Below are 14,048 nucleotides of genomic sequence, written 5' to 3'. Positions count from 1 at the left end.
TAATATTGAATAAGCTTGCATTCCCAGGGTAAGCCTCATTTGGTTGTGGTGTATTAGTCTTTTTATATGTTGCTGGACTTGATTTTCTAATATTTTGTTGAGCATTTTTGCATCTGTTTAGATGGATATTGGTCTGTAGTCTTCTTATACTGCTTTTGTCTAGTTTTGGCATCAGTGTAATTCTGGCCCCATAAAATGCGGTGTCATTTCGTGGAAAACAGCTGACAGTATTTGTTGCCCAGTGGTAAAATTTAAGTTTACAAGTGAAACTTAGAATTTGGAAAACTTCTATTCACCACCGTGTGCTCTAACAGCTTTATAGAGTGTTCTGATAAGATCATTGTGATATTAATGATGTGATTTTTTTTATACCGTATGATGCAATGCATCAACATTTGTAAGGTCTTCATAAGTCAGCAAACCAGTATTTTCTACAATATTTGAAAATATATGATGCTATAAAATCAATCATGAGTAAAAGACTCTTTAAACATGGGAGATAGACCAATAGATATTAATGTAACAGAATACAACAAGTTCATTATATGGTTTCAGATTCCACCTTCTAATTAACCTTTAAGAAACTACCACTTTTCAAGTTTTGGTATAGTATCAAAGAAGAATATATCCACAGTTATCTCAGAAAGCTATTAAAATACTCCTTTTCCCAATTACACATCTCTGAGGCCAGCTATTCTTGATATAAATAAAAGAAAACCATTTCTCTATTCATAACACTTCTGACACCAAATATGTGGGTTTCCCACATTAAGCAATTCTCTAATTCTCTGTGGACAGTAACTGGGTACCCTATAGTTTAATTCATTCTGACACTACCCGGAGTTATTGCAGACCCCCCCAGGTTAAGGGCTCAGTCCAGAAGACTGTCCCCCCACTTCAGATGCCAGTCACAGGTCCCAAGTTGTCACCTGTACTTCTGGCCAACCAGCTATAAATCAGGGGTTCCCACTACCCCTTCCTCTTTCAATAATTTGCGACAACAGCTCAGAGAACTCAGGGAAACACTTTATGTTTATTTGTCTATTATAAAGGATATCGTAAAGGATAGAAATGAACCGCCACGTGAAGGGGTACATAAGCCAAGGTCCAGAAGGGTCCCAAGTGCAGGAGCTTCTGTCTGTGGGGTTGGGGTGCATCACCCTTCCGGGACATGGATACATTTGCCAACCCAGAAGCTCTCTGAACCACTTCATTTAGGGGTTTTATGGTTCTGTCACGTGGGCCCAGTTGAGTAAATCATAGGCTATTGGTGATTAGCTTGATGGTCCCTAACCCCTCCACCTTCCCCAGAGGTTGGGGAGTGGGGCTGAAGTTCCGTGGTTGCTTCTTTGGCAACCAGCCCCACTCTGCAAGAGTCACCTCATTACCATAAACTTTTCCCCTGGTTGAAATCAGAGGCTTATTATAAATAACAAAAGATGCTGCTCTGGCCCCTGCCACTCAGGAAATTGCAAGGGTTTTAGGAGCTCTGTGCCAGGAACCAGGACAAAGACTATACATACATATACACACATGTACACACACATACATACTATATATATACACATACATACTATATACACACATACACTATATATACACACACATACTATATATACACACATATACTATACATATACACACATACACACACATACATACTATATATATACACACATACATACTATATATACACACACATACACATACTATATATATGCACATACATACTATATATACACACACATACTGTATATATATATACACACACGTACATACTATATATATACACACACATACTATATATATATACGCACACACATACATACTATATATACACACATACATACTATGTATATACACACATATACTATATGTACACACACATACTATATATATACACACACATACTATATATATATACACATACATACTATATATATACACACACACTATATATATATATATATACACACACACACACACACATACATACATTTCTTCTCATATCATGAGAGCACAGTATATTTCAACCAAAACAAAAAAGCAGAACAGATTGAATGCCAAAGCAGATTTGAGAATCTAACAGTTTGTTATCAAGACGAATAGAGATGCAAAAATGTAAATTGATGCCCTCTTCTCATTAATTTTTTTCAGTTTGGGAAACAGTTATTTTCTGTAAAAAATAGTATTTATGTTAACTTCTAACAGATTTAATATTGTTAATTTAAACAATAATTTTTTCTCATTTTAATTTTTAATACCTTACTATCTATAGATAAAACTCACATAAACAAAAGCTCTTTAGGGTCCTCAGTAATTTTTAAGATTTCAAAGTCCCAAGACTAGGAAGTTTGAGATTCACTGTTTTAACGTTCCAGGGTTGTTGAAGGTCAAATGAATGTATTCATGAATATGAAATTTGGTAGAATATGTAAAATGTAAATTTAAAAATGATTTTTGAGCTCCCGCTATGTAAGTCCTTCAGGTTAGGACTTTGGAGAGGAGAGATGGAAAGAGGATGGGTACAGCGATTGCTGTTACTCATCAGCTTGTGAGCTGAGGCGAGGAGGGCCACGGGGTCACATGTATCTCCTCTGCTCCAAGAACCAAGCAGTGCAGAAGCAACGTTACCATGGAGGCTGTTTTGTCCTAAGTATATTTACAGAGATATTTATTTGTAATAAAAGATATGTTTGTGTGTGTGTGCCTGGGCACACGGCAAACAAACCTTGCTGTTCATGAATGTGGTCCGTTACTGGTCCAAGTTGCTTTTTGATTTTTGAAGTTGTCCCCTTCTTACCTTGCAGGTATAGAACAAGATGCAGTAAATACTTTTACCAAATATATATCTCCAGATGCTGCTAAACCAATACCAATTACAGAAGCAATGAGAAATGACATCGTAGGTAAGCGGTGCTTGAAGCTATGGCATCAAAAAAAAAAAATTTGGTTATTATTAAGAGAATTTTTCATGAACATGTAATTCAACATATACCTTCCTTGTCTGTTTTCAGGGTACTTTATTATATCTGATTGTAGCTCACTTCAAAAGTTTCCCTCTTACTTGTTGGACCCAAATTATGAGATTTTTGACTTGAATAATAGTAGCACATGTTTACTGAGTACTTGCTGTGTTCCAGACAATATTCTAAGCATTTCCCATTGACAAACTCATTCAATCTTCTAAAGAACTGTGCAGCATAAATACAGTTGTTATTTTATAAGTGAGGAAGCACAGAGAAGGTAAGTAATTTGCCCAAGGTGACAGCTCGGACATGGCAGTTAGGACTTGAAACCAGACCCCTACATGGTAACTAGTATGCTATTCGGCAGTGTTTTTCAAACTCTGGATTAGGACCAGTCTCCTCATAGGTCCTCACCCCCTGCCAAAAAAGACCAGACTGGAAAAATCAAAGTGCTTCACAGTAGTAAGGGCAAATACACACCACTTCAGAACATTGTTTCCATCATATGTACATATATATACTGAGTCACATAAATATATTTTTCTGTAGGTCATAATAAAAATGTTTGAAAGCTTTGACTGTGTTGTATCAGAAAGACTTCAGGTACACCTGTAATCACAGATACAAGTGGTTGATTTATTCATTGAACAGATATTTATTATACTCTCATCAAGTCCTAGCACTAAGTTTTGAGTTTTTAATACAAAAATTAAGTGTTTTTGATTTCTGAATGAAAGCCTATTATTCTGCTCCTAGCAGAGTCGACCCAGCCTGGGGCTCTTTCGGTCTCTCCTCGTCATTGGGGACAGCAGAGCCCCTCCCGGTCTCAGCTGAGCCTCTTGAACTGGCCGCGTACTTCCAGGGCACACCTGCTGTCTGCCTCAGGCTGCCGGGTGCTGCCCCCATTGTTTCCTTTTTCTTCTCCCTGGCAGAGCCTGTGACACATGGGTCTTGTGGCTGTTGGTGGCTGTCCCCGTCTGCTTGTATTTTGGAGTTTTCACCCAGTTTTGTTGCAGATGTTGTCATGGGATTTTGGGTTTTCTATGTAGTTCCTCTATTTCTATCTGAAAATTTGTTGCTGCCATCTTTTAGACTTTCCTAGACCAACTGTGCCTAATAATAACTGTTAGGTGTACGAACAGATTAGCATTTGGCTATTTGAGGAATTGGTTGGCTAGTAATTCCACTGGGTGTTTGTACCAATTGATAACTAAACTGTTTGGGGTAGGTGAGAAAAGGAGAGAGTTTTGAGTCAGACATTTTAAAATGAAGTGTCACTGCAGTTCTAATTTTCCTTTCCTTAAACTTTATCAAATTAACGATGTAATCCCATGAGGGGAAAAATCTGAAGGATCAAGTTGATAACATTTAATGATCAAGAAGTTTCCATTCCAGTGTGTATTACTATGCGTTTTAAAATGTTAATTACCTCTGTGTCTTTAGACCACTCACTTTTCCTCTTTGGGCCTCATTCTTTTGAATCCTGCCCTAATTATTTGTCTCCTCTTCAAGCTGGAATATTTTAATATAGCTGTACTTCAAGTAAGTTATAGTTTGAAGAAGCCTCCACTTAAGCTTTTATTGTGTATCCCACCTGCCTGGTTTTGTTGTAGATGTTATCTCTGGGTTTTGGGTGTTGCTATTTAATTTGTTTGTTTTTATGTGGGGAATTAGATTGACCTCAAAACTGTGCTTCCACTGCTTGTTCCATCTTCCACAAATCCTTGAAGTGGTGGAATTTTTAAAATATTGTGGAGGTACAGTTGACAGAAGGTGCTGATGGTTTGGAAGTGAGTGGTGTGAGAGGAAAAAAGGAATCAAGCATGACTTCATTTTTCTTTTTAACAATATATTTTTTAGAAGTTTTATAGTTTTATTTTTATTGATTGATTGGTTGATTGCTGCGTTGGGTCTTCGTTGCTGCGCGCCAGCTCTCTAGTTGCATCTAGCAGGGGCTACTCTTGGTTGTGGTGCGTGGACTTCTCACTGTGGTGGCTTCTCTTGTTGTAGAGCATGGGCTCTAGAGCGCAGGCTCAGTAGTTGTGGCACACGGGCTTAGTTGCTCCGTGGCATTTGGGATCTTCCCGGACCAGGGCTCTAACCTGTGTCCCCGGCATTGGCAGGCGGATTCTCAACCACTGCCGCACCAGGGAAGCCCTGACTTCATTTTTTTAAAACCTGCATACCTGGGGGAGTATTTGTAAGGTGAAGAAGATGCAGGAGTAATGGCTGAAGGGGAACATTAGGAGTTTGGGTTTCAGACATCCAAATGCTGAGCACCAAGTAGGCAGTTGGATGTTAACGTTAGGAGCTCGTGAGAGAGGTCCGGGTTGGAGATGTATGTTTGGAAGTGATCAGCCTATGGTTGGGTTTGGAGCCATGAAACTGAGTAACATCCCTTGGAGGAGTGTGGTGAGTGAGGACGCGAGGTCTGAGGACTAGGTGCTGTGGCAGGTCTAACATCTGGAAGAAACAGCCAGTAGTGGAGGCCTTCCTGCATCAGCTGTGTATCAAGAGAGCAGTTTTTTCTGGAAGCCAAGTGAAAAACTCATTCTGGGAGGAAGGGAGTGATCAAAGATGGCAATTCGCGCTGATAGGTTAAGGTGAATACCAGGAGTGGGATGGACTTGGCAGTGGTGGGCATCTTAATTACAGTGGACCATTAGGGACAAAACTTAACTGGAGGCGTCTTAAAAGCAAATAGGAGGAGCGGAGACAGCAAGTATGGCAACTGTTAGAGGCATTTTACTCAAAGGTGAGCTGGCAGGGGGTGTTAGTCAAGGGACAGTGGTTTGGGGTTTTGTTTTTAAGGTGACGTGTCACAGCATGTAAGGTGTATGACAGTATACAAACACATATATATGTATAACATACAAACAGTTCATAGCTGGTGACAATGAGGCAGTAGGAGGAAGTTGATACAGTAGAGAGAGGGGGCAGTTGCTCTAGAAGAGGTGCCTTGAGGAGGTAAGAGAGGATGGGACCCGGTACTCCTAGAGTTTTCCAGATAGGAGCGAGGACAGTTCATCTGTAGTAGCAGGAGAGATTGCAGAGTCAGTGATGGGGGCAAGTTGGTAGAGGTGGTGGGAGTGGATGGAATTTGTTTTCTGATTGCTTGTTTTCCAAGTCATCAGCAAAGAGGGTAGAGAAAGAGGTGCTAAGACGTCTACAGAGAGAGGAGGTGTGCTGTAATGGACCAGGTAACTGTAGCACGATCCTTGGGTTTCATGAAGGTCCCACTAAGGTCCTGAACTTGAAGTGAAACCAGCCATCATGGTGGGGTTTTTCCAGCCATGTTTAAGAGCTAGCTAGTAAACAGCTTATTGATTTGTTGCAGTTTATTTAGACAGTTCCTAATTTTAGCCCATTTTATGTTTTAAAATTTCTACCAAATAACATTTTGATAAACAGATAATTCTTTCACAAATCTGTAGTTCCTTAGGTTACAACCCTAGAGATAGAATTGCTGATTGCAAGGGTATGTTCATTTCTAAAGCTTATGCTAGAAACTGCCAGATTGCCCCCCATAAAAAGATATACCCGTTTATATGCCCACTAACACACGTGTCAGTTTTCCCATGCCCTTGCCCAAGCATATGTATCGTTAAACAATTAAGCTTATGGATTGTTAAAACAATTTTGTGCCAAGCTACTAGACAGAAGGTGGTGTGCCTCCTCCTTCTAATCTATAATTGTATTTACTTGGTTACTAGTGAGCACGCATATCTTTTTATATTGGCCATTTTGTATTTGTTCTTTAGTGAATTTTTCTTCGTGTCCATTTTTCTTTCTAGACTTTCTTGTTAGTTTGTAAGAGCTCTTGATACATGAATGAAAATAATCTGTCATTCATAAACTGTCATATATGCTGCAAATTTTTTCCCCCAGTTTACCCTTTTATTTTGTTTTGGGGGTGTTTTAAGGTATAGAAGTTAATTTTATATTGTTGACTCTTGATTTGTGCTTTTGCATTTATGCTTAGAAAGACCTTCCCTACCTCAAAATCAGCTGTACACCTGTATTTTCTCTTAATTCCATTTAAAACCTGCTCATCTTTATGCCTTTACAGGTACTTCCTACTTTGATTTACAAATGTGTATAGTTTGGATTTAGAGAAAAATTATTTACCATTTCTTTTACAGCAAAGATTTGTGGAGAAGATGGGCAGGTGGATCCCAACTGTTTTGTCTCAGCACAGTCCATAGTCTTCAGTGCAATGGAGCACGAGTATGTCGATTTCATATTTCCACGTTGTGCATTCTGGGTAGCTCGGGTTCAGCCTCAGGAATAAGTAAAACCAAACTATCTTTGAGGATTTAAATATTTTGAATGTTTACAGGATCTTATAGACATTCCTAAGACTATCTTGGGTAATGGTTTCTTTTAAATATAAATTATGTGAGTTCTATTAAAAATAAAACAGATTTTTATTTTTAATGTTAGTATTTCCTAAGTTAAAAGAATTTATTTTTAATTCCAAAGTCCTTAGGGGTGATTGTGACTGTAGTGTGATATAGTAATTGGTTTATCTATTTAAACAATGCATGTCTTCAGGTGGATATCCTGATTTGTTAGTGCATGCTTTAAGCTTAATGGATGCCATATTACTAAATCCACATAGATTTGTTGAAACTGCCTCCAAAGTTTTCTTAGATTAATTATTGCCGCATGCCCTCAAAAAAATCTCCATATTCATTCTTTCATGTAACATTTATGAAAAGCGTGCTATGCACAGTTTGGATGTAGTGCCTGCTTTGAAGGAAATTACAGCCTAATAAGAGAAATAGGGCATGTTCTTTGCTTACTGTAATACGAGGTAGCGTGAGTTAGCTATCAGAGGAGAGCTGCACGTCATTAAGGGGTGGGAGAGATTACTTACAGGGAGAGGAATCAGGAAGGCGCCATGGGAAGGGAGGTCACGTTGACCTGGGCCGTTAAGATGCAGTAGCACAGTGGGGAAAGAGTGTGTTCTTCCCAGATGAGCCCTTTCCTTGGTCGGTCCCTCAAACTTTACCTTTTCGTCCACGTGCAGGCACTTTAGTGAGTTTCTGCGAAGTCACCATTTCTGTAAATACCAGATTGAAGTGCTGACCAGTGGAACTGTTTACCTGGCTGACATTCTCTTCTGTGAGTCAGCCCTCTTTTATTTCTCTGAGGTAAAGTCTGCATTTCCTTTCACACTCTGTTAGAGCATTCCAGCCTCTGAGCTGTACGTGCTGGGCCCTGTCTATAGGGAATAACATAGAAGACACAAATCATTTCCAAACTGATCAGGTGGATTTAAGTACTGTGATTACTGTTTTAAGTTGTATCTAATGGCAAGAGTACTTGAATGGCATTAGTCAGACTAAAGAGAACATGAAAATTCAAAGTAAAGTAACTCTAATTTTGAAAAACCTAATTAAACTGCTTATAAGAGAATGCAGATTTTTAGTTATTTAGAGCTGTTTTAAAACCACGAAATTTGATACTTGATTCCAGTGCATAAGTGTTTGCAGAGCAGACTTTAGAAGAGAGAAGGAAAAGTAAATATTTTCCCACTGTCTTCATTTTACTTTAGCCACTTGATAGGATTGCCCTTGATCAGACTGAAGCATTTGCAACAAGCAATGAGTATATATTCATCTCTTTGAGGCATACAGTGTAGAGTGATGGGATTTGTTAGGCTTCAGCAAATGAAATTCTTTTGTTGCAAAGCAAATGACTATTAAGTCGAGATAAGAGGATTCCCGGTCTCACAAAGCAGTAACTTAGACTCACACTTGCATCCTGCCTCTTGACAAGGATACAGTTATTCAGCTGATTTGTGTTTTCACTCCCTCTCTTTGCCTTAAGTTTAAGTCAGCATTTGTTCAGGTTAGTATGGCCGCGTGGAGTGGTGGAAATGATCAGGTATAAAAGATTTGGTCTGGTTGGTTTACCTTTTGTATGTTTGCCAGCGAGGAACCACTAATCCATCTTTAATTTTTACTCCAGTTCACTAAAGTTTGCATTCAGCTGTGTAGTGGTTGCTTTTTGTTGTTGTTGTTAGGTTTTTTTTTGTTTTTCTCCCCCTAAAAGAATATTTAAAAATTATTCAATCTCAGATGACTGTAAGGTGCAGACTGGCATTAACTGAACAAGTGGACCTGTTTTGGGGTGGGGGGGTTTCTTTTGTGGGTTTTTTTTTCCTTTATGTCGTGTATTTTAATAGTTGGGGCTTAGATATAGACGAGAGATAGTGAGAGAAATCTATGTATAGCCTGATTTTCCTCTTTTGTGTTTTTCCTTCCCAGTACATGGAGAAAGAGGACGCAGTGAATATCCTACAGTTCTGGTTGGCAGCAGACAACTTCCAGTCTCAGCTTGCTGCCAAAAAGGGCCAGTATGATGGGCAGGAGGCACAGAATGACGCCATGATTTTATATGACAAGTGAGTCTTGGTGATAGACACATCCAGCTTTCTGCGAATATTGAGTACTTGAAGCATATTTCAGAAGTCACCTTGGTCTCTGCCGCCAGGGAGCTCACAGGGAGCCGCATAAGAGCTGCTTTTCATTCGTGTGTTCAGAGTAGGGGGTTCTTAGAATAAGTTGCCGGCGGGGCAGGGGGAGGCTTGTGTGTGGCAAGCAAGACGATGTTGGTGGAGGTCACCGAGGGCTTCACAGAAGGGAGATTTGATTGGCGACTGAAGAATGGATTGAATTCTGCTAGCGGGGAAGGACACTCTTGGCAGAGTCATCGGTACGAACAGCGCCATAGAAACTTTGCGTAATTGACACTTGGTCAAGGGAACAGAAGAAGATGAAACTAGCTGGAATCTATTGCAAAGGGTCTTAAATGTCTGTGTGGGGTATACCATGTTTTCTGGTGCAAGTCTGCTCAGCCAGATTAACTACTTGGTGAAGAGTAGTTATTCATTAGTTTTCACTGAAAATGAGAGGACAGCACAATCTTAGTGAACAGAATTGAAAACTGTGTCTGTCCCCCCTTTCATCTAACTTTTCTTGTTCTATAAAGAAATGTGTTATTTGTATCTGTGAGCACTTGCTAAGAAGATAACTTGAGAGGCAGAGAAAAATCTATGGGATATTAGGGTTGGGAGAGAGCTGAGAGCATCTAGGTCAGTGGTTCCCGAACATCACCGGGCTGGTCCGTGCTCCTGTCGGCATGAGAGTCACCTGGGAGCTTGTCAAAAATAGGTTTCCAGTCCTCTTCTCTAAGAGATTCTGATTCAGCAGGTTTGAGGTGTGACCCAGGAATCTGATTCTGATGAATAGCCAGATTAGGGAGCTGGTTTGATTTTCGCATTTTGCAGATGAGGAAACTAAGGCTTGCAGGGGTAGTGACTTTCTCCAAGTCACAGGGCAAATTAGTGGCAGAACTTGAATGCAATTCTAATGTTTGTCCAGTGTTTATTTTTGTGCAATATATTTGTGGGAAAATATTATATAAGAAACATTGTTATATGGATGTTAATGTAGCAAGCATTTACCTTTAGAAATTTGAGGGAATTCCCTGGTGATCCAGTGGTTAGGACTGCGCACTTTCACTGCCGGGGCCTGGGTTCAATCCCTGGTTGGGGAACTAAGATCCCACAAGCCGCGCAACACAGCCCCCAAAAAAAGGTCTGGGCAGTCCCAAAATTCAAATTGTGGAGGAAAATTTGCCAACTTAGTTGTTGCATGATGGGAGACTCACTTTTTGTTAAGAAAGTACTGATAACAAGATAAAAGAAGAGTTTTCTCCTACTGGAATAGAAGAGTGGCAGTGGTAAGGTCCTGGCTGGAGCTCAGTGCCAGGCAGAGCTGAGACCCTGTTTTCCCACTGGATCCCATTTTCAAATTGGGAGCCATTTTTAAATGAAGATTACTGTGTGACATCCTCCCGGCACTGTCATTTTAACAGCTCCTGCTTATTTGTTTTTCTATCTTTACTTTTTAATATCATGCCTCATCAGCCTGTCTGTATTTGTATCATGGACAGGAGTTAGAAGCCGCAGAATGCTCAAAAGACAACATATATGTTTTTCTGCTTTTAATGCTTTTTTTGTATTCAGTTTATAACCAGTTTACCAAAACACCAGTTGCATTATATCCTATGAAGTTAGAAATCTTTGAGTTATCATTGATTACTCCTTTTCCTTTCATTAGCAAATCCTGTTATTCTACTTAAATACATCAAATTCATCCACTTCACCCTCAATGCTATTTTGTTTTGAATTCCTACATGTATGTTTTGTATGCCACATAGTTATGCTGGTATGTTCTGCTTTGTACCCTGTACAGGGATCTTTTCTGTTCTCTTTCCAGGGGACATGCCTATGTCTTACCCTGTTTTAAATTTGTTTCTTTCTCCCAAGCACTGAACAGAGACTAGGTGCCCATTAAACGTGTACAATTGGTTTCTTTGCCTCAGTTGTAACCTGACCTGGAAAATCTTAAACAAGAACCGAAGATGATGGCAGGCAGATAGGGAGGGGGGCACGTTGGCTCAGGTATCTCTTTGGCGGTGGGAATACAGGTTGCAGCAGGGCTGTCATCAACCCAGCTCTATAGTCCTAGGTCTGCAGGAGCCTCATAGAAGGTTCTCTGGTGTAGGTGCCAGAAATTGCTTATGATTGCTGTGAAGTTGGGGTTTACTTTGGCTGTCTTTCTGCCATAGGTACTTCTCCCTCCAGGCCACACATCCTCTTGGATTCGATGATGTTGTACGACTGGAAATTGAATCCAACATCTGCAGGGAAGGTGGGCCACTCCCTAACTGTTTCACCACTCCGTTACGTCAGGCCTGGACAACCATGGAGAAGGTAACCAAAACTTGAAAAGCATTAAACTACAAGAAGTTTTTAACTGGTGGAACCCAGAAAATAGAACATGGGAAAAAGCAAACAGAACAGTGGAAAGTTGAAGCAGTGCAGCAGTGATGAGAGCGGGGGCTTTGAGTCTGACTTGGTATGTATTAATCTTAACCTTCACAGGCTGAGTGACTTCAGGCAGCTACTGAAGTCCTTTAATGCCATGTTCCTCCTCTGTGAAATGGGGCTAATACAGATACTTAGAGTTATTTTGAGGATAAAAATGAGGTACGACGTGGAGAGTGCTTATTAGTAATGTAAGCAGTAAGCATTAAAAAATGTTAACTGCTATTATTACTGTGATTATAACATCTTTTAGATAATTAGTATTGAGCAAAGTTAGCTTAGGGATGATCCAAATATTTCACCAAAACTCTCCAACAGGGTTGGAGCACTAGTTTTCTGTATCATGATCACTTACAGAGTATCACTAATAGCTGCTTAATAAAGTGTTGGAATTTGTGAATCATTTATTCTTCTGATGAACTAAAGCAGATTTTACTAGGAATTGCAGGAGCCCAGGATAAGCCCATGAGGTTATTTTGCTCATATGTGTCATGTGCATCTAGGTGGAAAGGGATTAAGTAAGCACTGCCACATGATACCACACATAAAAACTGAATTTCAGGAATATGGAGGAGTTACATATAAAAATCAAATCGGGACTTCCCTGGTGGCACAGTGGTTGAGAGTCTGCCTGCCAATGCAGGGGACACGGGTTTGTGCCCCGGTCTGGGAAGATCCCACATGCCGCAGAGCGGCATGAGCCATGGCCGCTGAGCCTGCGCATCCGGAGCCCATGCCCCGCAACGGGAGAGGCCACAACAGTGAGAGGCCCGTGTACCGCAAAAAAATAAAATAAAATCGTTGAAAGGCTGGTAGTAAACTGGATAGACTATCGGCTGTTGTCCAAGGTCGATAATTTTTTCATGATTAAAATTAAAATTTTCTGATCTTAAAGGAAAAGTTCAAGATATGTATCATATAAAGAATGTAAACTTTCTGGGTAATAAAGTTAAAATACAGAGAAAAACAAAATGTAAAAATATTTCTTACTAACTGTGTATCTAGGGAACTTATACTAATTTTAATTTTTAAGAGTACTATCAAGTAGGTACATGGTAAAAAGATACGTATGCTTCGTTCCCTAATACTTTGAGTATTTCTCTGCTAGGTATTGTTGTTATGGGGTAAACTAAAAAAGAAACATGGCTTCTGCCCTCCTGGAGCTCTGTCTATAAGGAGAGCACATATTAAACACAGACGTAAATATTTACAGTTGTGCTAAATGCTGTGAAGGAAAAGTTGGTAATAGGAAATGCCAATAATAAAGATGGGAACTTAACATCATTAATAGTTTTTAAATGGAAATAAAAGTATCCATGTACCATTAGACATTTATTTAACAACTATTTGAAAAGACAGAACCCAGTGTTGGGAAGCCCATGTCAAAACAGATGCCTTGATGATGCTAGTGATGCATCCTCCACATTTATCAAAGCTAAAATGTTCATATCATTTAACTTAGTAATCACACTCCTGGTAATTTATCTTAAGGAAATCAGATCAAAAGTGAAAATCAGTATATACACAAAGACTTCAATATTTATAACAAACAAGAAAAATGTAGCTTCAAATTAGATCCCTCCCTGGTATCTAAGAAGTCTAGATAATCAAGTCCATTCAGTAGTTTCATGGCAAGTTCTCTGAGGGAAAAAATCTATAAATTGTACACATTGTAGTTTTAGTTACAATGTAAACTGTGTACAAAGGGATAATACTTGGAGTGTAAGAGGAGTAAAATCATGTGTGCTAACTGGTAGCATTGAAAGTAAAATTTTGTTGTAAAATAAAGTTTTAGTGTATTTGATTTCAACTTTAAAATAAATTGTATCCTCTCTTCAGGTATTTTTGCCTGGCTTTTTGTCCAGCAACCTTTATTATAAATATTTGAATGATCTCATCCATTCGGTTCGTGGAGACGAGTTCCTGGGAGGAGGTGTCTTGCTGACGGCTCTGGGCTCTGCCGGCCCCACTGAGGACTCCCACCCCGGGTCGGCCGACAGCTCTGCTGTGCAGGTAGTGACCCCTGTGACTCTGCGCCAGGATTGTTTCGCTCAGATCTTAGCATCAGATCCCGTTTGTAGCTTTTAGGTGGTAGAAGAAACAAAGGAGTGATAAAATTAGCTTACTTACTATATATGCTAACCAAAGTCTTTGTGATGATTAACAGTGTGTCATAT

At 39.6% G+C, this 14,048-nt stretch overlaps 1 protein-coding gene across 1 annotated transcript in view; it reads left to right on the top strand.

Annotated features, from left to right (window-relative positions):
* The window catches only part of AKAP10 (A-kinase anchoring protein 10), a 54,457-nt gene that overhangs the window by 21,369 nt on the left and 19,040 nt on the right, over positions 1 to 14,048 (top strand). The window contains exons 5-10 of the mRNA XM_082678362.1: positions 2,811 to 2,909; positions 7,112 to 7,196; positions 8,002 to 8,125; positions 9,245 to 9,381; positions 11,613 to 11,757; positions 13,711 to 13,884. Coding sequence (XP_082534488.1) covers positions 2,811 to 2,909; positions 7,112 to 7,196; positions 8,002 to 8,125; positions 9,245 to 9,381; positions 11,613 to 11,757; positions 13,711 to 13,884 — 764 coding nt within the window. The remainder of the gene's footprint in view (positions 1 to 2,810; positions 2,910 to 7,111; positions 7,197 to 8,001; positions 8,126 to 9,244; positions 9,382 to 11,612; positions 11,758 to 13,710; positions 13,885 to 14,048) is intronic.

This window comes from Grampus griseus (assembly GCF_964374135.1).
Source record: "Grampus griseus genome assembly, chromosome: 20".
NCBI classification, from domain to species: Eukaryota; Metazoa; Chordata; class Mammalia; order Artiodactyla; family Delphinidae; genus Grampus; species Grampus griseus.
The sequence above is the reverse complement of the archived record's forward strand: the minus strand, read 5'-3'. Positions and strand labels throughout refer to the sequence as shown.